This window comes from Tachysurus fulvidraco, chromosome 6 (genome assembly GCF_022655615.1).
Source record: "Tachysurus fulvidraco isolate hzauxx_2018 chromosome 6, HZAU_PFXX_2.0, whole genome shotgun sequence".
In the NCBI taxonomy this organism is placed as follows: Eukaryota; Metazoa; Chordata; class Actinopteri; order Siluriformes; family Bagridae; genus Tachysurus; species Tachysurus fulvidraco.
The window spans coordinates 28,926,411-28,954,258 of record NC_062523.1 but is presented as its reverse complement, the minus strand read 5'-3'; the positions used below and the strand labels follow the sequence as shown (position 1 = coordinate 28,954,258).

The following is a 27,848-nucleotide window of genomic DNA, read 5'->3' as shown; positions in this document are numbered from 1 at the left end:
CGGAGTACCCGGAGGAAACCCCCCACACACAAGGCAGGAAGCAGGAATCAAACCCCCAACCCTGGAGGTGTGAGGCGAACGTGCTAACCACTAAGCCACCGTGCCCCACTGGACCTGAGATTCAAATTCAAATTCCCAATCTTCCTATTGGTAAACCAACACCTTAACCACTAGGCTACCACATCCCCCATTACCTATGTGTTATGTGAGTAAAAGAGGAGTTGGTCAGTACATATTGTACTCAGTGTTTATTGTGATGCCACGACAGCGTACAGCGCTGTACCTGATCGCAGTTTGGATATTAAGAGATCTTCATATTATCCAGCTGTGAGGTTCTGCTAGGTCATGGGTTCATTAGCATCTAATGAATCTTAATTTATAGACACCACTGTATTATTATACAGCATATTGAGAGGGATATCTATAGTCATGCAGACTTGAGCCCTCTGTTCTCTCAGTAGTTGATAAAGTACGCTTCTACTAACAGCACTGAGGATTATGGGTAATGCTATGTCATGGAATTTGCCACTATGAACATGAGATATATCACATATTGCACTGTAATAATTTGTCATTTCCGTATGAAGTCTATACGGCACAGTCCTCCTGGGGGGCGGTGCTAAAGGCGCTGCTACGTAACAGGTCCAGGCAGTTGATGAGGACGAGCGTTCCTGTTAAGTGCCTCCAGCGCTTGGTGATGGGGTTCTTCATTTTGTCGAGGCCGGTGTGAAGATCCTGGAGTACGTCTCTGTAACTGTCGCCTATCTGGGCTGCCCACGTTACCAGGAAATCATACGCCGGCTTCCACATGGCCTGAAATGACGAAGGATTTAAAAGAAAAGAAGAGAAATGGTTCTTATTTTTCCAGCTCTCCGATCCATCAAGAAGAAAATCTACGGTATGATCCGCTATGATCTATGCCATTTTGCTCCTGGGATACGCCCCAGATCCATTGCATCCTGGACCGGGATAAAGCATTTACTGAAGACGAATGAACAAAACACTAACTTTTACTTTTGAGTGGTATTTAATGTGTGTGTTTTTTTTTCACCATACCTCTTTCTCTATCACACCATCTGTGCCTCGGTAAGGAGCCTCGTACGATTCCATCTGTTTGCGTGACACTTTGGCCAGTTTTTCTGCAAGCTCTCTCCATCGCTCTGCCACTTCCACTGCTGCAGTCAGGAGCGCAAAGTCCTTCAGCAGCCGAGCCACCAGCCCCTGACAGTCCAGTTTCAACAGGGCCTGAAATCACACACACAACAAAAACTATTTACAATGCATACATATACAAAGTGATCCTATGAACTGCTTTGTACAAATAGCTCAGAAACCAGTGAGTCATTTGATATAAAACGAATCAACAGGTTTTACACTTAATGGTTCCTCACAAGAACAGACACCATATTCTTATTAAAATCTATATATACAGTAGTACCTCAGTCTGTAAGCCACCAGTTTCCAAACACTGCTCAGAACACAATGGTGCACGGTAAGATTTTCACACATATAGCATCGTTACATATACTGTAGAATCTCTTATGTATGCATGCATGTATGTGTGCGTATGCATGAGTCATGGGTACGAATGTGTATATGTGAATGTATGCAGCTGTGTGTGTATGTACATGTTTATTTGTGTGTATATGTATGTGTGTATGTATGCGGGTGTGTGGGTATGTACTGTATGTACATGTTTGTTTATGTGTGTGTACGCATGTGTGAATGTTTTTGTACATATGCATGTGTGTACAGTATGTATGCGGGTGTGTGGGTATGTTTGCATGTGTGTATGCGTGCGTATATTTATATGGGTTGTTGTAATTATATTGCTGCAGGCTGAGACACCTACTGCAGCAGAGGTTGCAGTACATGTTCACGAACTGTTTTCAGTTACAGCACGTGCTGCGGCATGCGCCCTTGCCACAAAGCCGACAGACATGAAAAAAAGGGTGAAACTCAAACGTTCTTTTAATGCGCAAGTGAAAGTATCATCGTATCAGTCTGCAAATTCAGTAGCATTTATACTTGAATTAAAGGAAGTATTTAACGTATTAGGGAAGATTGTATTGTGTCACATTACAATAAAGTGCACAGGTTAGCTGGTTAAAAAGAGATCCTCTGAGCTGAAGCATGTATGTGCATATATATATATATATGTGCGTGTGTGTGTATGTGTATACACAGCACTTTGGCACACAGGATGAGATCTTTCAATTAAGCAACTGAGTATAATGACTGTGTGCTTTGATGAACTTGCAGATAAGGCTCTTAGAGAGGGATTTACGTGCTAGTAAGAGCATAACGCGCCATCCAGTCCCATCCAACTCGGAAACACTGGAGGAAGTAGGAACATCCGGCTAGGGTGGGTGGAAAAAAGACCAGCGTTTGTTTGGTTTTATTCGGCTTGCTACTTCCTCTGCCTTGCACTCCCTTTTGTGTGCTTCAGTGGGATTCACTAAAGTTCAGAGAGAATTTTCAGGCATTTTTTTTGCTAAAGCTTCTCCTGTCAGAGCCGCATGCCTTCAAAGAAAAATACTTTCGGGCTCGGTTTAGAGCATGTAAACACGACAGCACGGTACCTTGACACGTATATACACTTTAAGTGGGGTATTTGCATTGACTTCTGTGCTACTGTAGCTAAATAATGCCTTATCTTCCAACTCGGTTTCAATCTTAACCTCAAATTTGACTGAAAAGTAATATTTTGGTAATACTTTTGAAATAATAATTTCTACCATAATATGGACATCTGGGGCTCATAAAAAATATGAACTATGAAGTTGTACCAAGTTATACCTAAATCCAGTCCAACCCTTAATAACCGAACAAAACTTTTAAATAATAGCTGTAGTTATAAATGAAACAACATACAAGACAATCCTCAAGCAGTCCAGACAAATATTCAACATCCTTCAGACACACACACACACACACACACACACACACACACACAGACACACACACACACACACACACACACACACGGTCCATGAGGTCTAGGATGTTCAATTTCAATTCCAGTTGGACGCATGGAATGCTCGGTATGAGAGGAAATTGGGGGAAGGTATACATCTGATAACCTTGGGGATCTTCTCTGAGCCAGACCAAGAGGTTTGGAATTCGGATATCTTTTACCAAGCGATGGGTCAAATGAAGGAATTATTTATATTTATTAACCATTTTAAACACAGCATCAAAACCTCGGCTGCTTGGCAAACAAATCCAGCAGTGATAAGATGCATCGCTGCACAGTTTACACAGCTGGACCTTCCAATCTCTTTGCAAGATTAGCTTCATATCAGAATTATTAGCTTCAACAATCTGTTTTCATGGTAGAGGTACAGAGGAAGTGCAAAAAAAAAAAAAAAAAAACCTTGCCTGACCTTGACCCAAGTTTAATTTAAAATGTGGTTATTCCAGTAGTGTGTACAGTATGTTGTGGGTTGCATTGAACAAACAGTTATGAGCATCCTGTATGAATATGGAATAAAGTTCATCATGATTTCCACCACTTCCAGCACTTTGTACTGTGCTAAAAATATTGTCCCTCATTTGGTGTTGGCTTTTCTTAGATGGGCATTACCCTACAGAAGTTTTAGGCCATTCATAAGACTACATCAGAGAGCTATTCTACCTGCACCATTGAATAACTAAATTAAGGCTGGATCCGAATATATTTAAAAATCGATGACAAAGACGGATTCCTGTTGTCAAATTTCCTATTTTTAAATAATTGCATTTCCAGTCAGTATACTGTACACTGTTGATCGACGCCTTGCTCTTACTAGTGGATAACTAAGCCAGGATTTGGGCTTGAACCACAATCTAATGTGTAGACACATTACGGTGCTCAGCCTAACAGTGAACTCAAAAACGTGCTAAAAACTGAAACAGAACACAAAGTTCAACAGCATAAAGTTCATAGCAGCTGTATTCATAGATAGCTTGTAATTGTGTTATTACTTGCTGAAGTTAAGGATGCCGAATCTAGTCAAAGCAGTCATAAGAGCAGGGCTTTATGGAAGGGCCTAGAAGCTTTTCTGAAGCGTTCAGGGGATGAGGACAGAATACATGGAAGCTAACTGGCTTGAGCTCAGTGCAGTGCAACAGGCTCGACAGTGTGTGTGTGTGTGTGTGTGTGTGTGTGTGTGTGTGAGACCCCTCGGGAAATCGGAACACATCAACCAGCTGGGTCTGCACTCAGAGGTTGTGTTCCAGCTCTGGGAAAAGTTTGACAAGGCACAGGTGGACCTCTTTGCCGACGCCAAGTCAATAGTAGTCGGATTTAACAGGGTGCACCGCCACACAACTAGCTTCACAATGTACTATACAGTGGGTAGTAAAAATCTACACCCCCTTACAAAATTGCAGGTTTTTAGTCTTTAATGTGATATTCAACCAAACAAAAAAAGAAGTATGTAAAAATTGGGTACACTTTAAAAAAAAATAAATTACCACACCCTGATTGCATAAATAAGTCTGCACACCCTTTCATATGGGCTGTACTGTAACTGTCCTTAGAGTTAACCAGTCCCATTCAAAATTAGGCCTGAAGGTAAATGGCATACAGTTGCCATTAATTAAAGTGAATCTGATTTAAAAAAAAAAACAGATAAAGTTAGCTGTTGCTGTAGTATGTTTTGCTGTATGCATTCTACTGAGAGCCATGGGCCGCAAGGATTTGCCAAAGAAACCGTGAGACTTAACCATTGAAATGAGGAGAGGGATATACCGTAAAAGAATATCAAAGACACTGAATGGACCATGGTGCATTGTCAAAACCATCAATAAGTGGACAAAATGTGACACCACAGATACATTGCAAAGATCAGGACGTGACCCTTTAATGGTGATAAGAGTATAAAAGGTGGTGGGAAGGCACTGAAAGAACTACAGAAATTTCTGGCAGGTACTGGTCACTCCTTGCATGTGACGACCATCTCCTCTATTCTGCACGAATCTGGGTGGCATGACGGAAGTCGTTATACACAGGAGATCTCCTCACGACTTAAAGAAACTTTGATACAGAAGTTTTTAGTCTAGATGTATGAAATGAATAGACCCGATGCTTTATGTTTATGTTCTGTAAAGCTGCTTTGAGACAATGTCTATTGTAAAAAGCGCTATACAAATAAACTTGAATTGAATTGAATTGAACTGTATTAAAGGTAAAAAGGGCCTCCACAAAGTATTCAATGGGAATGTGTTATGCAATCAAGGTGTGGTAGATTTTTTATTTATTTTTTATTAAAGATGTAACAAGTCTGTTATTTTTTCATGTTGTTATTTTTTTATTGTCTTTCTATTTTGAAACCCTACAATTTCTGAAGGGTGTGTAGACTTTTCATATCCACTGTATAATCTTTCCTTTCCGTAATTTATCAGTGTTCATTTCGCTGTGGGTTGAAACTCACATACAGCTGAAAAAAAGAAGAAAAAAAAAATTAACCCAAAAAGGGCTGTCCTGGATCACAGAGACCATTTATTTAAAAAAAAAAAAAAAGTGAAGAGAAGATGGTAATGGAAATGATATTAAATCGTGGCTCTGTGTGTCATGACCTGGTCCAAATACAAGAGGGTGTACTTGAACAAGGAGTGTCTCCTGCTGTGCTCACAGCCCTCCTGTTTAGATGCAAACAATAAAAAAGGAAACATCTGTTGAGCCAGTCTGACACACCCTGGCCTATTTCCATCTTCCACCTATATGGGACAGAATGCTAATCAGCAGATGACCTGCGTTGGTCATACAGTCAAAGATTCTCCCTTGGTTTTGGTGCAGGTATTCAGGACATGTTATGAAATCTCCATTTGGGTGTCAGATGATGCCTGATCTCAGCGACTACAGAATTTTTCAAAGCAGGACAATTGCATGTGCTCATATAGCTATATAACTGTTATATATGTTATATATAACGTATGAAAAATGTATTGATGCTGCTCATTTAGAATGCCCTGTCATGTTACATTTATTAAGGTACCATTATTTTATACTATATTTTGTTACAATTTCTTAAGACGTTACGGTGGCCGAGAAGTGCAAAACACATTAACAAATCCGAAAACAAATGAACAAATCTGAAAACACAACGACAAGTCAGACAACCCGGAATAGGTAGGTATATAGGTATAGTTTGTGAATGGAAACTTACCGATCGTCGAACGAGACACCTGTCATTCACCTGTATATCTTGAATTACAGGTGTCTTGTACAACGATCGGTAAGTTTCCATTCACAAACGAAACCTATCGTTTCCCGGTTGTCTGACTTGTCGTTGTGTTTTCAGATTTGTTCATTTGTTCTCGGATTTGTTATTTTTTTCAGATTTGTTATTTTGTTTTTCGGATTTGTTATTTTGTTTTTCGGATTTGTTAATTTGTTTTCGGATTTGTTAATGTGTTTTCGGATTTGTTGTTTTGTTTTTGCATTTGTTGTTTTGCTTTCGGATTTGTTAATGTGTTTTGCACTTCTCGGCCACCGTAAGATATAGACAAATATTTAGAATTATCACAACATAATCTCAAGGTTTTAACTTGATTTAACCTGTCTCATTATCACAACATTAATCTAGCAGTTAACACTTTGTTAATACGTACCATGAAGAGCTCTTTTTGGAAAGATTTCCTTTGCTTTTCTTCAGATGTGTCGCAGTCTTCTTTCAATTTCTCAAGAACACAGGCAACTTTTTCTGGCTCACTGCTCGGCTCTGTACGACAAAAGTGAGCCAGAGGAAGGTTGACGTAGCCCAGGGCATCAGCAAATGCTCTCCAGCTATTTAAGTTTTCCATCAGTATAGTCCTCAATGAAGAATACATGTAAGTGAGACATTTGCAGGGGATTAGAATTTGGTCTAAAAGAACAGTAGAGGTAAGCTCAGGCCCCTTGAAATTAACTGGTTTGACTTTTCCCATTATAAGAATGTTCTTGGTATGCACCAATCCAATTCTGCCATGATAGTATCCAATGTACCACTCCTTGGTCCAAAGATGCCCTTTAAGTTTGATTTTTTCTTCACTCAAAAGTGCCATCACATCCCCTTTGACATACTCTAGCAAATATTGGCTCTTGGTCTGTCTAAGGACAGTCTTTAGCAACTTTCCAAACTTTATATTTGTGACTGGTCTGTCCTGAAACATAGGATATTTTGTGACTCCTAGAAGAGGTGAAAGTACGGTTTTGTGCATTTCCTTTTTCTTTATAAAGCGCCTCTGCACGGAGGTCGTCGCAACCTTCGGCGGAGGGGTCGGTGTCTGAACGCAGAACTGGGCAAGGATGCAGTCCTTGTCATCTTTAACCTGAATGCGCAAAGTGAAGTCTGTGATGTTGTCTGGATCTCGAGCAGATATGGAGTAGATGAGGCGCGATACTTTGCCAAGTTTCAGCTGAAAACTCCTCACCACTCTTGTCTGATCGCTAATTTTCGCTTCAAAATTTGAAATGTTAGAATACACACCAACCTTAAGATCTTGAGGCTTTGCAAGTACAAACTGGTGTTTCCCCCAGAGTTGTAGGGATAATGGTGGAATACAGTGGGACTGCATTTTAGCTTCACTTACTAATAATGTTTTTGGGGCACAATCATGGCCAAACATGGCAACAACTGTCTTAAAGGATGGATGGATATGCTTAGGACCGTATACGCCAAGTGTAACTTTCTTTACAACATGCTCCCAGACTGTGTTGTATGGGGCAACATCCTGGGCCTGAGCAACCACTGATACATACATGCAAGGCTCTAGATTGTCCAAGGTTATCTGGACTGTATCTCCATACATATAAACACGAGGGACTGGAACGTAGGGTCCATCCTTGCAGTCGCTGCGGACACAGATCACTTCTGCTTTTTGTCGACTCTCCATCTTGACCACAACAGACACTTTCATCTCTAATGTTAAAGTGGTTTTTGTTTCCATATTGCTAAGCTTGATTTCCACCACTGGGCTCACAGTAGTACAATTGTCACTGTTAAGCTCCAAGGGTGGGTCCAGCATGGCCTTTAATGATATCTGCTGAGTATCATCTGGTGCAACATGGCCCTCGGGTACGATAATGCTGATGCTAGTGTCTGGTAACTGAATAGCACCACCCGAGCTGTCCAGTTTGCACACAATGTTGGTCTCGATTGGTTGTGTTTGACCCCATCCAGGATTTTGCCCGATAGAATCTAGGTCATGGCAGGACCTTGTAAACTTGCGGTGGTTTAACCAGGCATTTTTGAAGTCTTCTCTACTCTGAAACTGCTCAGGTGAAGGTGCTTTCAAGCTTCCGAAAAAACCCAGGAATTCTGGAGGTGCATCTGCCTGCGACTGTAAGATGGACAGTTCGGACAAACTGTAACAACGCTTGCTTCTATAAAACGGATTGTTCCTTCTAAGGACTGAACCGTTCTCTGTGCCAGGGCTCAAGCAATACAAATCCATAATATTACTTCCAAATTTGTTGATGTTAATACTGCTGCTGTTTTTTGAGTCTGGAGACGAACTCTGGATACTGTTTTGATCAGTAAGCAAGGAGCCATCAAGGAATGGGTTGAGAGACATCCGCTTCTTTACGAAAGGGTTTCCGTTTTGAGGAACTGTAGGTTTGATGTGTTCTGGCCACTCTCCACGTTGCTCTAGCACTTTGGACCCATCGTTAGAAATGTCTGCTAGGCTGTCAATCATCCCACTGTCGCAGGATATAGATTCTCGCTGCGTGACGGGCTTGACGTAGGCTGCCGGGATGTAGCCCATCTCTGTGTTATTATGAGCATACCACCACTCTCCTGCAGATGTGTCAAGAACATAAAGACGATCCCCTTTAGAAAACTTTAGGGTGGTGAGGTTTGACGGACAGTAATCTTTAATGGCAATGACTTCTCTAGCAGATTCAATTGAGGCGGTAGCTTCCAGTCGTAAAGTGCTAGGACTGGGCACTGAAAAAAGAAGAAAAAAAAGAAAAGCCTTAGAAAATAGTACTAATAGTCTACTGAATTTATAAAAGTTAGAAAAAAAAGAACAGAAACATAAGAGAAACCTTTAACTTCAGAGAGGGTGGCTTCTGACACTCCAGAACTCAGTTCGATAAGTGTTCCCTCAGACTTGCAGCGAGGGATTGCATTGTTATTATTTGTTGCTCGAATTCGATGGGCAGCCATGCCTAGTTTTCCTGCAGCATATTTCCTTTTTCTGTCAAGACGCTTGTCCCATTTTCGAATCCCAACTGTGATCAGTAGCGTTTTATTCAATCTGCTTGGGAAACAAAATAAAGGGCAGACATTTATTGACCACACTGTTTGAACCCACTGAGTTTATTTAATTCGAATCTGTTCCACTTGACTGAATTAATTCACTCACTCACTCATTTTCTACCGCTTATCCGAACTACCTCGGGTCACGGGGAGCCTGTGCCTATCTCAGGCATCATCGGGCATCGAGGCAGGATACACCATGAATGGAGTGCCAACCCATCGCAGGGCACACACACTCTCATTCACTCACACAATCACACACTACGGACAATTTTCCAGAGATGCCAATCAACCTACCATGTATGTCTTTGGACCAAGCAAGGAAACCCCCGAGGCACGGGAAGAACATGCAAACACACACACAAGGCGGAGGCGGGAATCGAACCCCCAACCCTGGAGGTGTGAGGCAAACGTGCTAACCACTAAGCCACCGTGCCCCCCCTTGACTGAATTGAGATACTTTAACACAGTTTGTTTTTGGACATAGAACATGATCTGATCATGTATTTTGAACTGAAAATAGAAGCAAAAAAATTTAAGAACCTCTCTTCATCTGCATCTGAACAGACATGCTACAGGTTCAGCAATATCCACATTACTATTGCGCACTTCCAACAAACACGTTCAATCGATGTTTAAGTAATACTACAGTATAGAACCAGAACTTCAAATACATCATTTATGTACCTACAGATTTATCTACAAAATTGGTTAAACACAAAATAGTAAATTTATCTCCATAAAAAAAAATCTAGTGAAAATATACAGTTTTTATAAAATGTTTTAGAACCATAACTCTGTACAGTAGATGAATGCCGGACTAATGTCGATCACTGCTCATGCAAATGTGCACGGTTTAGTGAATTATTATTTAGTGAATATCACCTGCACATGACCTATGATACAGATCCCTTTCAACAAATGAAGCTTCGCGTTAGTTCTGGCAGGCCACGTCGTCAAGCTGCATCAGCTGTTAATCAGCAGTCCACAACGCGCACCAATCCGGTTACGTCATCCATATTACCCGACCATTTAAATTCCCATTCATTGAGCTGCTTTCTAGCGCGTCGCCGCTGCTGCGACTTAAACTCCCTCCTCCAACCCCGACTCCACCATGCCGGAACCCGTGTTCGTTGTACCAGTTACCTCTTAAATCTCCACATTTTTATTTATTTGTTTGTTTGTTTGTTTTTTTGTTTGTTTGTTTATTTATCTAACCATATTTCATTTATATTAGCAAAATTAAAAATAAAAAAAAACTCTATGCATCACCAATGGTTCTGTTTGGGGGGGTCTATTCTATTTTCTAGTTGCTGCTCTCCCCGCTCGGTCCATGCATCTAGGGTTAGGGTTAGAAGGAAGGGCACGTAGATTCCTGCCCCGAACGGAACCATCCCGCCAACACTAACTGTATGCTATCATCTAATAAACTCTCATTTAACAAAGTGGCCCTGACAGAACTAAAGATATTAAAGGTTCAGAACGTCATCCTGTGATTTATTTATTATTATTTTGCTGATTTCATTGATACTGAATGTCATTACAAAAAAAAAAAAATTCGAGACAAAAAGTCAGTGAGTTGAAGTGCTATTGCATAATTCAATGTTGTTTACGTCATAACCACAAATGAGCTGATGCTCTGTCGTGACATGTCATGGGCTAAAACAGTGATGAAAAAAAAAATTCATGCCCTAGTCTAGGCAAGTTTCTTCAGCTCATTCCTGGAGTTCACAATTACACTTGACGGGAACAAATGCCTTCTGAATCATCTCTAGCTTTAAAATAAAGTTTCCGCCTGGTTCCTGTTTTGTCGTAGGATCACGCAATGCTTTAGCATAGATTATGAGAGATTTGATTTTTAATCATAATTAAACTTTCCCTAATATCTAAATTCTCAATTACAGCTATAACAACAGTATGATTTTCCCCAAAGCCCACAGCCATGATATTCCCATTAGATTTTACGAGTGTAGAGCTGATCGTTTGTGGTCTTTTAGAAAAAAAGAGCATTCGAGTTCTTCCTGACCAAATAGAAATATCACGACATAAGAAGAAAATTGTTTTCAGAATCGACAGATTTATTTATTTTTTTAATTAATTTAAAACAGTATGGATTATTCTTACTTTTTCTCTAATATGAAAGGAAGCCAGTCTGTATCATGAACAGTTCGGCTAGAGAGCTCTTGATACTGTAGATAGGAGTGCGGTGTTTCCCTGTATGTCTCTGTATGTTATTTTGTTCATTTTCTTATTGTTATGTCTCTGTTATTTTGTTCATCTCTGTTATTGTTATGTCTCTGTTATTTTGTTCATCTCTGTTATTTTGTTCATCTCTGTTATTTTGTTCATCTCTGTTATTTTGGTTCGTCTTTATCCTCATTTTATCGTGGTTTGTGGCAGGTTTGTGCCAAACTTTTTTGAAAGGTGAGAAAATAAAGAGAAATATACCGATCAGAAAACAGGGGAAGCTAATAGAAAGGAACACACGCTATGGTGTCGTTCTTTACACTATACTGAGGTTAGAAATGGATGCAGACGGTGAAGGAAGAACGCAGCACAAAAATTGTGCTTTGAAAACTAACTGAGAAAAACAAACAATAGCCATCACTGATATCATCACTGCATTCTAAAGTACCAACATGTATAAATCTCAGCCGAACGAGTGAGATGCAAGGTAGTGTCCTCTTAAGCCCGATCTCGGCGTCGGCATGCTGTTCAGAGGCACGTCAACGGTTTCCATGGGTACCGCCTTGCCGAGGAAAAGCATTTCCATAAGAGGATCTTCAGACAAATACCAGAGTGTGGCAGCGTGAAGGACTCGCACAAACATGCTTTTAAGTATCCTAGACACAGATAAAGCCTCTTGAACTTGGGGCATGAATCGCACAAATGTGTTGTAGAAATGAAGAATTCTCTAAGTGCTTCGAAACCACTTGTTGCAAGCACGGTGTGTTACTGTACACAAATAACCCAGGACAGTATTTCAGGAAGCAAAATATGAGTGATATCCTGCATCCAAATGTTTGCATTGGGTTTCTGTGTGTGTGTGTGTGGGGTGTGTGTGTGTGTGTGTGGGTGCTTAAAAAAAAAACTGAAAACATGATCACTATAAGACTGTGTAAAGGACAATGTGTATACAATGACATTTCTCTTCACTGGATCTTAACCGGTGTTAACATGACTAAATGAGGAGGAAAAGAAAAATGCACCAACGTTGTTCGATGCTGTTTATGATCAAAACACTGGAGGTGCTAATCTTAATCTCTTCAAAGCCATCTTAAATCGCATCAATCGCTTATGCTGAGAGTGAGAGGATTTCCTTACAGGTGAAGGAGTAGAAATAGATTTAAATACTGTACACAGTAATTAAAGGAAGTCTAAAGCTTATAGAAAATGTGGAGGCTTTCTACTATAATGCATACAAAGGAACCCTAGCATGGTCAAGAGATAGACAGCTGACTCAACTAACCCTAACCCTAACTTAAGACATTAAACTTCTAACATGCTTTGCATGAGTGGATTCATTTGTTGTTGTATTTTGTTTGTATGTTTAGTTGTTAGTTAATTCTCACTCTCACTCACTCATCTTCTACCGCTTATCCGAACTTCCTCGGGTCACGGGGAGCCTGTGCCTATCTCAGGCGTCATCGGGCATCGAGGCAGGATACACCCTGGATGGAGTGCCAACCCATCGCAGGGCACACACACACTCATTCACTCACACACACACACACACTATGGACAATTTTCCAGAGATGCCAAACAACCTACCATGCATGGAGTACCGGAGTACCCGGAGGAAACCCCCGAGGCACGGGGAGAACATGCAAACTCCACACACACAAGGCGGAGGTGGGAATCGAACCCCCAACCCTGGAGGTGAGAGGCGAATGTGCCCCCTACAATCTGAAATTGTTCTTCTGTTTTGTTTTAATAAACAGCAGACGTGAAGCGATTTGATTCAGATTTGATCATTTTTCAGTGGTGACTAATCACGTCGGTGCTTTATGACACAAAGTCATGAAGCAGTGAGCCTTAATATCGGGTTGTTCAGGTGTTGTATCACCGATATATCTTTCCGTTCCTAATTTTAACCCAACTGTTGAGTGTTGAGGAAACTACATTACTACTCACTCAGTCAACACTGTGGTTTGCAAACGAATCGCACGATGTGATGCTGAAAAGAAATGAAATGGTTTCTTCTAATTAGAAATTTCATCCCAAACTGATTTCAGGGTTTTATGAAGTTGAAATGAAATTTCACTTTAACATGACGTGATTTATTTTAATTAATTAATTAATTTATTTATTTTTTGCGATGTTTGGTATTGGATCTGAGATGTGAACATTAGACCGAACATTTGCACATTATTTATTCCTTTAAATCATAAAACGTGTATAAAACAGAGTTTTGCCGTCTGAACGTATGGCTTAGGGACAGGAAAACCCAGAGGAAATGCCAGTGTGATGAGTTCCTGAAAACTCTCTCCTCCTGCCATCGAACAGTTGCAAAGAGTGAATCACTTTGACCTGCTAAAAGATTTCCATCTCTCCAGAGAATATACACATGTACGATGCAAAATACTAACAATCGGCTGTATTTTACCTTCATTAGCACACAAAATACAAAGTCGTGAAAGATGATTTGTCAGAATATTTCTCAAATCAGTCAACTGTGTCATTGAAGTTCGAAATAATAATAATAATAATAATATTAATAATAATAATAATAATAATAATAATAATAATAATAATAATAATAATAATAATATCATTTCACTCATTAATCTAGTTTCTTTAGTTTAAATTTTGTTTTATTTGCTATGATTTTTAAAATTAAACTTGTGATTAAAATCATTTTTTGTATTTTTATTACGTCTGTTTATTATCTTATTATTACCGTTAAATAAAAAATGATCAATAATACATTTTAGAATAATTATAACAATGATCATTTATTATTAACTGCAATTGCCAGAATTATTTTAGGTCACATTGGCACTGTACGGTGAAACAAACAAACAAACAAACCAACAAACAAACTCTTTTTAAATTGTCATGTTTGTTTTTTGCTGTGGATTAACATTCATTAATATTCCATCTAATTTCGATGAACCTTTATAAAACCCTTCTAGGTAAAAATGTCATGTAGTGCTGCTCTCATCATTCTAATAAACAAACTCATAACATGAGGAACAGTGACGTCATGGTGTAAAGTTTAGACTTGTTTAAAACTCACAAGCACTTTTGCATTGTATGTTGTTGAAACTGGAGGAGAGAGAGAGAGAGAGAGAGAGAGAGAGAGAGAGAGAGAGAGAGAGAGAGAGAGAGAGAAAGAGAGAGAGAGGGAGAGAGAGAGGGAGAGAGACAGACAGAGACAGAGAGTTTACTCACATTCCACTCTTCTGCAAATTCCACTTTTCAGGTCAATTTCACCAGGAGACACAGAGAAACTCAGAGAGACACCGAAACACACAGAGAGACTCAGAAAGAGACTCAGAGACACACAGAGACACAGAGAGACACGCAGAGAGACTCAGAGAGACACGGAGAGACACACAGAAAGACTCAGAGACACACAGACAGACACAGAGACGCACCACTGAGCTGAGACGAGTAGAAACATCTCACTGCTACTACTCCACACTATGAGACCTGAAGCTACGTGATTGGCTAGAGACTAAAGTGATTGACAGGTAACCTGAATTTTCCCCGCCCACTTCTGGCTCCCTGTTAATAATTACCTTAAAACATGGCTCATGAACATGTTAAGAATGCTCTAATGAAATAGCGACACCTCTGTATTTCTGTGTAAAATTTAGAATCTTCTCACACCTTTTCTGTGGTACTTCTTTTATCATTTCACATTTATTTGTAATATATATATATTTTTTGTATATGAAATTTTAATTGAAATCTGAAATTTATTTGATCTATGGTGCCCTCTAGTGGACATCAAGCAAATAAACAGAAATAAAGGAAATGCTTTTATTGTGTGGGGAGGTTTGGAGATACATGGGTGTCTCTTGTGGTCAAAGATTGCCCACAGCACCTTTAGTACATAAACAAATGAAGTAATCTCATATTATATCATGATTAGGCCAAGATTTTTATGAGACTCCAGTAATAATCACAGCATAAACACAATATAAACCTCCCAACTGGATCTAATGGGGTAATCATGTGGCAGAGGCACACTTAAATAAACAAACAAACAAGCAAGCAAGCAAATAAATAAATAAATAAATAAATAAATAAAATAAGCTCCTGTTAATGTTCACATCGTATATGTTTTTATGTGTGTGAAAGTCCGAGGAGTTTCAGAAATAATCAAACCAACCTAACTGGCACTAACAACCATGTGACTGTCATAAAGATCACACCTTTTTCCTTCATTCTGATGTTTTATCCTCAACATCTAACCCTAATGATCAAGCCTGAGATGAAGTTTGGTAAGGAAAAACTCCCTGAGATGCTATGAGGAAGAAACCTTGAGAGGAACTGGACTCAGAAGTGAACCTCATCCTCATTTGGGTGACGGTGGACAGGAAATAATGTGAATGGTCTATAATCGAGTGGAATTGTGCAACCAAGAGATCCTGAATAACTATCAAGTCACTTCTGAGTTAATTACAGACTTAATACTAATTTCCTACCTGCCAAATGTTCACTGATGAAGATCCGACCAACACAATGGCAGTTCAAAGATAGTGTGATGGTCTTCAAGTGGTTCTACCTACAGCAATCTCATGGGTCACAGTCTGTCCATGCAGATCTACTCCCGGCAGAATGCACCACCAAGCGACAAGATTCCAACCAGGGGTAGGGCGTCAGGACGGATCAGGTAGGTCCGGAAAGAAGAAAATTCCAGTATTGAATTTCTTAACAGTAAGAACAGAGATCTTCCCGTTTCTGAATTACATTACACAATATTGAATTGTCCAACATAACACAATCCACAGCCTGAGGCTAGCTCTCTCATCCTGATCACTGAGTCACATGGAGCTTCCGAGTAACCAGGGTTTTATCATAGAGTTTACAGGCATTAAGTTGCCCCAACATGCCCACTAGATATTATTCATCGTCATAGTAATAAACATTAATCACCGTCAGACACTAATCTGGGTCAGACGCTAATGGGGAAAACAGCAAAAACTGGGACTTTTGAGACTTATGTATATATAAAAAGGATATAAAAAGTTTACTCACCTCTTTTAAAAGTGCTGTTTGTAATATTAAAAGAAATAAAATAAACTGATATAATTTCAGTTTGCATGTTCTCCCCGTGCCTCGGGGGTTTCCTCCAGGTACTCCGGTTTCCTCCCCCGGTCCAAAGACATGCATGGTAGGTTGATTGGCATCTCTGGAAAATTGTCCGTAGTGTGTGAGTGAATGAGTGTGTGTGTGTGCCCTGTGATGGGTTGGCACTCCGTCCAGGGTGTATCCTGCCTCGATGCCCGATGACGCCTGAGATAGGCACGGGCTCCCGTGACCCGAGAAGTTCGAATAAGCGGTAGAAAATGAATGAATGAATTTCTGTTACAGAGATGGCACAGCCAATAACATTTTATGGAACCCTGTTTATATAACACTTGGTTAAAGCAACTTTTACTCCTAACAAAGCACTCAGACCTTTTTGAATAAGAGTCAGGATTTAGATCCGGACTCTGATTGGGCCATTCCAAATTTTTGGGTAGTAATCATCATAAGTACATTCTTCAAGAATCCATCCATTATTCTATCTGTTCTGAGAAAAGCACCAGTCTCACCACTCTGATGAGAAGCGTTCCCATAGCATGATGCCGCCGCCACCATGCTTTACCACCGGTATGGTGGTATTTTATTTGAGAAATAAGCTCTGAAGAACATTTGCACTTTGGTCTCATTAACACATTTATTTTCACACATGGGTTGAAGTGACAATTTTTTTAGGCCACATAAAATGAAAAAAATGAGAGCTTGTTGTCACATGCAGGGGGTCATCACAAGGTTCCAGATGTTCCTGCAGCTCCATTCATGGTGCTGTCGGTGTCTCGGCAGCTTTTGTACCCATCACTTGATCAGTACATTTCAACTACTCTGATGCTCTGTAAGCTCTTTTTGAACCATGGCTTCAAGTAGACGGATAAAACCAAGAAGGTCCAGAGAAAAAAAACCCTGCAGAAACAGCTGATCTTTATTTTGAGTTAAATCAGAATCACTTCTGTCTTACACGAAGTTTTAAAATAAAAACTGTTATCTTAAAACACAAAACAGACAATGTGCTTTAAGATAAAGTTTTCCTACGCTTGCATGTGAGCGCGTTTCCTGTGTGAAATCGTACAGCCACAATGCTGACCTTAGTTATACAACAGGAAGGTGTCTTGAGCTTTCTGTTTCTTTATTTATTTATTTTTTTGTCGCTCTCTATACTGTACCTGATGCATCATTTGTCAGCATCTGAAATGTGCAAGTGCGAACAAAAATGATGTTAGTCCTATTGCTTTTCCTAGAAAAAGGTAAGTCATGCCATACATATTAGTCATTGATTCATCATTACATTATAAGCATGTTATGGTTCTCTAACGGTTCTTTTCGATTTAGTTGCAGGTGTTAATGCGCTCACCGGACCTAGCGAAGTGAAGCAATGTGCAGGCGGATCCGTTCACATCGTCTGCCAATATCATCCCTTTTACCGGGACAATGTCAAATACTGGTGCAAAGGCTACTATTTTAACTACTGCACGATTCTCGTACAGACGAGTCAGTCTCAGGACGTCTACGGATCCCTGCAGATAACCGACAATAAGAGAGAGAGGTTTTTTACCATCCATATGAAGAACGCTCAAACGGAGGATAGCGGATGGTACTGGTGCGCGATCAAAAGAGTCAGTCGTCACGTAAGCAAAGCCATGCAGTTGATCATATCTGATGGTAAGCTGAGTTTCCTCTGAACAACATTGATGAGAACTGGTTTTCTTTTATCAGTTATTAGAAAGTATGACCATTGTGGCAAATTATTTGGTTACAAAAGGATTTTAGAAATGTGTTTGAGAAATATGTTAAAGGTTTGTTCTTGTTTTCTAAATACACTGAATACACCAACAATTTCAGGGTTAAATCTCAAGCCATTTTTCAGTTATCATCATCATCATCATAATCATGTGAACATCCAATAATTTCTCTTTATTAATAAGTTGTAGGACCATCATTAGCAGTTATTATACAGCTTCCAACCTTCTCAGAATAGATCAGCAGATTCCAAAATGGGGGTCGGGGTGTGTGTGTGTGTGTGTGTGTGTTTTATTTTAAAATAAACCGGAAATAAAACTTTGTTTGCTCCGATTAATTACGACAGTTAAGTGACAGCGTCGATCACAATTTACAGCACAACAACAAGCGCTAGCTAGATGCACATTCCGTGTTTTGCTAAACAGCGTTCGGTCTAATTTGAGATCTAAACTTGATCTAAACTTTAAAAATTGAAACGGTGGTTATGAAGTTATAATTGTTCCAAGGCGCCAGCCAACGCTGTACGTGTTATAGGCAGCTTGTTCGTATTCTGTCTGTTAGCATTTCACAGTTATGGGATGTATTTGTTTTTGTCCGTATTTTGTTAATAAAATAACCTGGCTTAGAGATTGTGTTCCTTTTTGTTTTAGCTCTGTCAGTCTGTAACCAAATCGCAAATCCTCACAAGCTGTTGGAGGAAAACACCGAGAGGAGGGGGTGGGGGGTGTCGTCAGCAGTGTAATATTGGGGGTCGCGGCCTGAAACTACTCCTAAATAACTCCTAAATATCTTCTAACGGAATTTTTGTACCATTCGTCAAGCAGAATATCTTGTAGTAGCTTCAGAGAGGTTTGAGCAAGAATCCTGCGTCCCGCCGGTCTATCCAAAATGTTCCACATTGTTTCGATGATATTCAAGTCAAGTGATTGCGCTGGCCAGGGCAGTTTATTCTAGTACTCCTGTTCATTCTGGTGCTCTGTTTTCGTCGTGTGTATGGGGATCATCTTGAAAACCGGCATCATGGTTTGGAAACAACATTTGAGCCATCGGATGCACCTGTGAACCTTAGAATTTCCAAATACTTATGGCAGTAACACGACCATGTAGGTTAATGAAGGGTTACAGAACACCAAGATATGGCTGCATAAATCTTCACAGATCCAACCCCATATAGATAGGAAAAATCTTGCTAAAAAGTTTTAATTTCACCAACGTATGGAGGAGACTCTTGAAACACTGTATAAATATAAAAAAATCCAACTTTTTCTTTTTTCTATAATGTTACACACAATAAAGATGGATAAAAATATAAAAATAAGTATAAAAGTAAAAAGTCAAATTTTATTGAAGATGAAAATGTAATCATAAACTTGGCCACAGGTTGGAAATATCGGGGTGCTTTGTACTTTTTGGTACGTATATAAAATGTAAGATAAGAATTAAAATTTAATTTTTTTAAAACAATAATAGTAAAAGTTTCATGACACGAAATACTGACGTATACTGAATTCATGACATGTACTGGATTCGGATAAAACATCAGACAGCTTAGCTTCTGCCTGAAACATGCTAGCAACCATCTGAGATTCCTTATTAGGTTCTTTTTAAGCAACTACCAAGAAACCACCTGTAATTGCAGATTAACCAGCCGAGGAAACCCAAAGCAACCACTTAGACATGAAATATCAATCACCTAACACACAAGCAACTACTTAGAATGACCAACAACTGCCTAGCAGTCACCCGGCAATCTCTAGAAATACCGTAGACACCACAAATTATGATTACTTCTAACATTTTATTACTTCGATGTAATTTTATATTAACATTGACAGTGGTGTGACATAAAACTATTCACATTATAGTTGTTGTTTCTTTTTTTTTTTCAGAATCTGTCAAGCCAACATCATGTGGTCAGGTTGTTTGGCTTGAGAGCTTAAAGTTTCCTTTCTTAAATGGAACTGTTTTTTTTTTTTTTCCACAGAAGAAGCACAGCATTGTGCAGCGTCCCGTGATACACCGCATAACATACAAGAGGTGACAATTAGACCACAGACGAGCGCTTTGACAACTTTCAGATCCACCACGATAACATCGACTTCATATGTAACGAGGCTGAAAACCACAGATCTGACAGAAACGAAGCACGAAAGCGTCCCCGTGTAGGTGAACCTACCATGCTGTCGTCCGTACATTTATAACCAGTGTAAATTTAAACTCTCAGCATTCTCATTATGTTTCATTTTTTTCCAGAGAGATTTACGTCACCGAGCGTTCCGTCCACAAAATATGGAGCATCGCACGGTGGATACTCTTTACAGGAATGTGTCTCTACCTTTCCTGTTTTATAACATGCTTTGAAATATGGTTTAGAAGATAGTCAATGAGAGACGCTAACTTTTGTTATACTGTAGGTGTCTTTTATTTCATGACAGAGATTTGGGTGCTTCCTTGGGTTACATTTTGGGTAGCATTGTGTAGTGACATTTCTTATTTTAAGCAATATTTCTCAGATTAAAAGAAGCCTATGCTAGTAATAATATCTATAAGAGCTTCAAGTAAAAAAGACAAGAGCCAAGATTTCTATGAGAATACTGCTGGCTCACATCGATAACCATTTTAAGTCATTTTAAAATATTATATGCCATATATATATATATATATATATATATATATATATATATATATATATATATATATATATATATATATATATATAAAAACAGGAACCAATTTTTAACTTCAGTGTTAGTTTGCTAATTATTTACATTCCTGATTTTATCCTAAAACTGGTAATTAACTGAGGAGTTACATTTTCTATGAGCAGTGAAATGAACAAACTGCGTTGGACTCTGGACATGGGGACACGGGGACAGCAAAGTACTGACACGTACGTGCATTTCAATTCTACACTCTAACATTTTTTTCCCCTAACATTAAAGAATTAGTTCCAAGTCACAAATGCAAAATAAAAGTTTTATTTATCATCATTTGACTAGTCGTCTAGACACAGTTTACTATCTCTTAACATTTAATATGGTGCAAATGTGTGGTAGATAAGGTAGATTTCTTTTACTAGTGCGCTAGTGATCCTCGTCTCTCAAAACAGAGTGGTTCTCTTCACTGTGGTTTACACGCCAGCACACAGTAGTAGTCCGTTATGAACTCTAACTTGGTGTCCGGTGAAGAGACGCCCATTTCCTCTAGAAGGCTGAAACATATGAATGGGTTAAAACAAACATACTCTACCTCTACATACAATGCAATCAAGTACGTCATTAGTAAGAATTGGATTTCATGTAGAGTTGATGACGTACACATGAGATGATAATACGGAAAGAATAAAACACACCATGGCATGCTGTTATAAGGAAATAATCAACACTAGGGTGTTGTCTTGGTGATACGACCCTAAAGATTATTATCGTGACAAAATGTTTTATTCCCATCATCCCATCAACAGTATAACAATTAGCCAACGATTGCTTCTTAATTAACAAAAAATGTATTTTTGCATTTAATGTCATTAAAAGAAATGAGTTCCTGTCATCATTGTACAGCATTTATATAATTCTGTATAAATGTATTGGATTATTAGTAAACAGATTACCGTGTCATCATTGACGCTAAAAGAGCAGCTGCAGCTTGGGGATCTGTCTTAAAGTAGGTCTGACAATAAGAGAAAGACTCCACGAAGCCGACTACGCCTGCAACCGTCATCTCCATCTTCAGTGGGATTCTTTCGATCCTTTTCAAGAAGACACGGGTTAAAGGTGAAGTCAAAGAGTTATGATGTACTGTGATGTAGAGGTCTTCACAGGTCCACTTAGATCCGAAAACCCGAGGTCCGTCCCGAGCGGGTTCGGGTCTAAAAGTTTCACGGGTGCCTCGGACACGGGTCGGGTATAATAATAGCAGCATCGAATCTCTGGTAATTTAAAATGAATGTGTTTTTACCGAACTGAGCCAAGAAGACCCATACTACAGTATCTTGTGTGTGTTCATCGACTCGAGTCCTTTTCCAACCTCTCCTCTGTTTGCCAAGACCGCTTGCGACATGTGGCTGGTGATGTGTGGCTGGTGGTAAGCTCATTGTCGTTACAACAGACCTGTCAATCAATTTTGAATCCACACTGTAGCGGTTACTTTAGTGTAGAGTTATGCAAAATTCGGGTTAAAAAAAAAATTGCCAAGGGGTCGGGTCGGGCCTTTCTTTAAAAAAAAAATTATGCACGTTGGGTTCGGGTAAAAAGTGATTCGGGTCACTTTGGCTCGGGTACATTTCTTTAGACCCGAGAAGACGTCTAGTGTAATGTAGTGTAATTTCTTGTCTAGCCCACAGTATTGTTGGTGAAATGCAATGTAAAATATGAATGAGTAAAAAAAAAATTCCCTTTCATGATGTATAACATAATTAGAAAACTCCATCTGGGTTACTGCTGTGTACTTGGTTTTTGAGTCAGACTCGGAATGACATCTATAATGTTGAACAGGCAAATAAGAGCTAAAATGAGACTAAATTACATCAAACTACAGTTATATATTTAGCAATATACACTGAAATTCTGCTGCTGAAACTGAATGAAAAGTGGAAGAAATTTTGACTCCGTTCTGTGGTAATAACATTTTGAACAATATATATTTTATGTGAATAATACGTCATATTTTACGGACTGATATTTAACAATAAATATTCGTTCAAGTTCATATCCGTTTTTTATGCGAACGACTTTTCATCACTCGACATATTTCTGTAAATCTTTGCATGTACCTCTCTTTGTCAGTGAAGGGTATCGCGTCAAATAAAGCTTGCAGTCGGCTATTGGCTATAACCACCCGAGGACTAGCATAAGGTTTGATAACTTTCCGTACCTGAAGAAACACAAAGAGAAGACGCAGTTTTTTCAGATTATTATAGTAATACATGTACAAAGTAAAAATCAGCTAAGCTTTTAATGAGCTGCAAATATATCTATGTAATGTTTGAGTCAACTTGGTATGGAAAAAAAAAAAATCAATCCCAGATTAAATAAGATTGGTTTAGTGACCAGTCAGATGTGGACCATCACTCCCATATGTGCTTGTTGGACCTTATGTGCTCTTTGCCTTTTTCTGGGAAGGTTTTTTTCATTAGATTTTAAAGCATGGCTGCGTGGATTTGTGCTCATTCAGGTCGTACACTGATGTTGGTTGAGGAGGTCTGGGGTTTTCCAGTTCAAGGGCTCAGTGCAGAACACTTGAACTCCTCCAATCCAGCCTTGGCAAACCATATCTTCATGGACCGTGCTTTGTGCACAGGAGCATTGCTGGAACATACCTGGACCTCTTCTAGTTCTAATGAAGGACAATTTAAAATCTACAAAACTCTGTGTCAACAGTTTGAGGAAGACCCCACGGTCAGTGTCGACATGCTTTTGGCCATGTATTGTACACTTCAGTCACAAAACTTGTGAGCAGAAGCTTTTCATCTATGAGTGAAGCTTTTCTTTGTGCCCATCCAATCCTGTGGACATCTCAAGTGACATTCCTGTCTAAAAAGTGTTTGACTTCTCACCTCTGCACAGATGTTGTTCAGTTTGTCACCGCAGGTGCCATAATGCAGACTGAATTCATCAGTGTAGCCCAGAAGAGCGATGCAGCCATGAGGCTTCAATACACGTGCTGCCTCCTTCAGGAAAGGCTCGGTATCAAACCAGTGAGCCGCAGACGCTGCAGTCAGTAAATCCACAGAGCCATCAGGAAATGGCAGCTCCTCGGCTGGACCGGACCTGAAATAAACACCGGGGCAGTACACAGTATCCTCCATATAACTCAAACTTTAGATATCATCTACACATCTGTATGAGATGAATAATCTCACATTAAAACTGTCACATAAACCCAAGAAGAGACAGCAAAAAAAAAAAAAGAGACAGAGAAAAGGCTTTAAGGCAGACCTGTAGGTTACGTTGGCAAACCCTGGCACTGCTCTGGCTTCCTCCACTTGGCATTCGCTCACATCAATACCCACCACTTTTTGAAAATGAGAGGCCAGCAGACGAGTGTTCTGTCCCGTCCCACAGCCCAGGTCCACAGCCAGCTCGTGAGGAGGTCCCTTCTTTCAAACAAAGCACATTTATTTAAAAATTTATTACAGTGGGACTCACCATTGAGCTGAATAGTGCCAGGATTTAAACTCACAACCTTAAGCCAAAGGTGGAAATGTGTGAGTACACATTACACATGGTGTTATAACAAATACTAATATCTAATGAATGAACGCAATTAAAGATTTCCTGAATGTTGTTAATGTATGAATTTTAGATCTTCTATGTTATGTGTTAACGAGGTAACAATTTTCTCAACACAGTTGCAACTCATTTATAAAATGAAGACAAATAAAACTGGTCATTAAATTCGAACCACAGAAATGGCATTGAATTAACAGAGGATGGGTTTGTTTGTCTGTGAACAAATGGCTCAACATTCAACAGTTTAATCTCACAATTCTCATTAAGAGATAAAATTGAAGTTTCCCTATGCTTGGTGTCCATGATCTCAGGTGTAGATTTTTTTTCTACGTTTCATTTCACACATCATTTCTAGTCAGAAAAATTGTCTCTGTGAGGAAAAGTCTCTACGGATTTGTATCGACAATCAAGTCTCCGCTCATTGTTTATTTCATGTTCCCAGGCGTCTGACCTTTTACAGAGACTTATGGGTCTCATTAGCTTCAAATGAGTTGTGTTGGGAAACAGTTTTGCAAAGAAGCGTAAAGAAACTCTTTGCATAACAACAATGTAACATTAAATCAATATATGTCCTACCTTCTTGTTCAGGAACTCCAGAATAAGCTCCAAAACCCTATCGGGTGGAACTATGCGATACTTTTGGTAAATCGACGCATGGTGTTTCTCCTCAAACAGCCTGTGAGCCATGGTACTCGAGTTTCTTCTCAGGAGTAACTCAGCAAACGATTAAGCTCTTGTACTTTTTACACTCTGGCTAATCATTACTTCAAAAAAAGAGAGACGGAGAAGTTGAGTAAACATTATGTGTAGAAAGCGATCACGAGTCCTTACGGACAGCACCGACTGGTGTATCAGTCTCTATCGGTTTATTTACCAAACGATACCTCAGAGTTAATTCATTTCAGTCCTGACGGTTTATCAGAAGATTTCCTTCACCGTCCACTTTATTAGAAACACCTGTAGGAGGTTTGTTGTGATAAAGCCACTCGTTTCTCAGCTCTTACCTTGAATCTTGGGAACACTTTGTTTCTGTATTTACAGTACAATAACTTGAATTAATATGAACTGGTATTGCAAAATAAAGCTGAAATAAAAGTAAAAATAAATAAATAAAAAATAAATGATATATATATAATAAATAATATAAAAAATATTTATATACTTGTATACACAGCAGGAGACTATTGGAATGAGAAACTACATTTATAATTAACTTTTGGACATTTGTTTTTTTGACTTTTATATCATTTCTTGTGCATCATTTCTAACCGTAACTGAACAAATGTTAATTAAACTGAAATGTTAATTAAACACAACCTACTGTAGATTTGGCTTCTAGTTCTTTCTGAACAGATTAATAACGAAGAGTTGGACTGAATTACACTGCAGTACTTTGTATAACAATAAAACTATACTCTAACTTTTTGGCAAATTATTTACTTTTATTTATTTAATCTCAGCTGTTACACAGACACTGTACCTTAACGACAACCAAATTACGTCATAAATAAGCGACAGGAAAAAAAAAAGGGTTCAGGGGGCGGGGATAATCTAGATCACTTCTTTATTCATATCCCAATTAAGAGCAATGACATAAATCTTTACACGCGGTGAAATGTCGGATCGAATGATTTTAAACCCAGCATTAATCTAAATTTATCTATCTATCTATCTATTTATTTATTTATTTATTTTAAATAAACTCACCATCTGCGCGTGTCTAATTGTGACAGAGGGGCGCGAGCCTTTTATTTATATTCACAGCCTTTGTGTATCGAATTGTTACCTCAGTTTAAGGTTTTAATCTTTTTATACATAGCTAATAAAACGAATAAACACAAAACAATAGTAAAAAAAAAAAAGTAAACGTTTTACGAAAAAAAGCAGGTAGCAACAAAACGCTCTCGTTCACTCTCGGACCAATTCTCGCGAGATTTCCCCGAAGCTCTTAAAGAGACCGGACCTATTATTTCTCCTTCTTTGCTAGGTGCTAAAGTTTTTAGCATTATGTGAATAAAGGTTTTACTGTATTACAAACTCAACAAAAACTCCACTATAAATGGAAATTGATCTAAAAACACAACTGTTTTTTGCTTCATGTGTTAATTGGAACAGACTATTTTCAAGATAAACTGGTTTATTAGTATGCAGTAATTTTTACAACTAGAGATGAGCCTTGTGTCTTAAACTGGAAAAGAAACAGAAATTAAATGATTCTCAGTCCAGAAGTGTTCAATTAATCAATGAATAAATTTGTACCAAAATTATAGTTAATAAACTTTTGTCCAACCTGAAGCTCAGAGCCTGGGAGAAGCTGCAGGACACTGTCTAATATAATAAGAGTCTGTGGTTCTTTTATTCCTCGTGGAAAAGTGTGTTTTTGTTAATTAAAACAAAATTGTTCTTTAAAATGACACTTATATAACACACAATAAGTGATTAATAATAATAATAAATTATTATTATTATTATTATTATTATTATTATTATTATTATTATGTAAAATAAAACTTAATTTGAAAGCCTTTTATTGCCTAGGCACAAAGTGCATCTGTGCAATCTAGTGTACACAGTGTGAGACAGGACAAAAAGACAGTGGAGGACGAAATACAAAAAAAGACAGCGCAGGACAAAAAGACTAAAAAAGACAGTGCAGGACAAAAGGCAGTGCAGGGTAAAATAAAAAAAAAATACAGTGCAGGGCAAAAAGACAAAAAAAAAAAGGCAGTGCAGGACAAAATACAAAAAAGGATGGTGTAAAAAGGGAAGTTAATGAAATGGAAAAGCCTGTACACAGTCGCAATTGGTTGTCTTTTGTAGCCTTATATGTATTATTCTTATGTGTAAACTGGGGGGGGGGGGGGGTCGGGGGTCATTGCCTAATGGTTAGAGAGTCTGATTCCTAACCCTAAGGTTGTGGGTTCGAGTCTCAGGCCGGCAATACCACGACTGAGGTACCCTTGCGCAAGGCACCGAACCCCCCCAACTGCTCCCCGGGCGCCGCAGCATAAATAGCTGCCCACTGCTCTGGGTGTGTGTTTACGGTGTGTGTGTGTGTGTGTGTGTTCACTGCTTTGTGTGCACTTTGGATGGGTTAAACACAGAGAACAAATTCTGAGTATGGGTCACCATGCTTAGCTGTACGTCACTTTCACTCATGATTTGACCAGTGTGAGATGAAGTGATGAGAAACAGAAACTTCCTGATCATTTAGAGCGATCTGATGGCTTTTACTCTGAGAAAACTGCTGGGATGTAGAAGTTTGAGCCTGTACACACTGCTGCTCACTCACACTGTTCACACACACACTTGTGCTACCTGGAAGAAGCCCCCGAAGCATTCGGGCCCTCAAAATCAAGAAAGATTTCAGCAGATTCTTTAGACTACTCTTTACCCA

The 27,848-nt window shown here is 39.0% G+C and overlaps 3 protein-coding genes and 1 long non-coding RNA gene across 10 annotated transcripts; 1 reads left to right on the top strand and 3 right to left on the bottom strand.

The window, feature by feature from the left end:
- Window positions 1–66: 66 nt before the first annotated feature.
- On the bottom strand, window positions 67–16,040 carry sh3bp4 (SH3-domain binding protein 4). Of its 5 annotated transcripts, none has more exons than XM_027152490.2 (5): window positions 15,887–16,040; window positions 9,017–9,231; window positions 6,598–8,915; window positions 1,057–1,245; window positions 67–813 (listed from the first exon to the last, which is right to left on the bottom strand). In XM_027152490.2, exons 2-5 carry the CDS (start codon window positions 9,135–9,137, stop codon window positions 589–591), a joined length of 2,853 nt encoding a protein of 950 aa, XP_027008291.1. In that variant the 5' UTR covers window positions 9,138–9,231; window positions 15,887–16,040; the 3' UTR covers window positions 67–588. The 5 variants fall into 5 exon arrangements, with proteins under 5 accessions (XP_027008291.1, XP_027008290.1, XP_027008288.1 ...); XM_027152489.2 differs by having other exon boundaries at window positions 9,017–9,228; window positions 15,887–16,036; XM_027152487.2 differs by lacking the exon at window positions 15,887–16,040 and adding an exon at window positions 14,625–14,882.
- A 697-nt stretch (window positions 16,041–16,737) lies between these two features.
- On the bottom strand, window positions 16,738–17,977 carry LOC125141413. The gene is made up of 3 exons (XR_007140785.1): window positions 17,841–17,977; window positions 17,648–17,669; window positions 16,738–17,387 (listed from the first exon to the last, which is right to left on the bottom strand). It is a non-coding gene; the product is annotated as an uncharacterized LOC125141413 (long non-coding RNA).
- Window positions 17,557–20,779, top strand: LOC113646290 (CMRF35-like molecule 7). The gene is made up of 4 exons (XM_047814866.1): window positions 17,557–17,728; window positions 17,814–18,143; window positions 20,206–20,383; window positions 20,475–20,779. Exons 1-4 carry the CDS (start codon window positions 17,695–17,697, stop codon window positions 20,599–20,601), a joined length of 669 nt encoding a protein of 222 aa, XP_047670822.1. The 5' UTR covers window positions 17,557–17,694; the 3' UTR covers window positions 20,602–20,779.
- Window positions 20,780–21,183: 404 nt separating this feature from the next.
- Window positions 21,184–26,814, bottom strand: LOC113646289 (putative methyltransferase DDB_G0268948). 3 transcript variants are annotated; one of them, XM_027152481.2, is made up of 7 exons: window positions 26,742–26,814; window positions 25,028–25,215; window positions 24,158–24,318; window positions 23,776–23,989; window positions 22,993–23,093; window positions 21,832–21,969; window positions 21,184–21,432 (listed from the first exon to the last, which is right to left on the bottom strand). In XM_027152481.2, exons 2-7 carry the CDS (start codon window positions 25,136–25,138, stop codon window positions 21,342–21,344), a joined length of 816 nt encoding a protein of 271 aa, XP_027008282.2. In that variant the 5' UTR covers window positions 25,139–25,215; window positions 26,742–26,814; the 3' UTR covers window positions 21,184–21,341. The 3 variants fall into 3 exon arrangements, with proteins under 3 accessions (XP_027008282.2, XP_027008283.2, XP_027008281.2); XM_027152482.2 differs by lacking the exon at window positions 26,742–26,814 and adding an exon at window positions 26,159–26,379; XM_027152480.2 differs by lacking the exon at window positions 26,742–26,814 and adding an exon at window positions 25,773–26,054.
- Window positions 26,815–27,848: the final 1,034 nt, after the last annotated feature.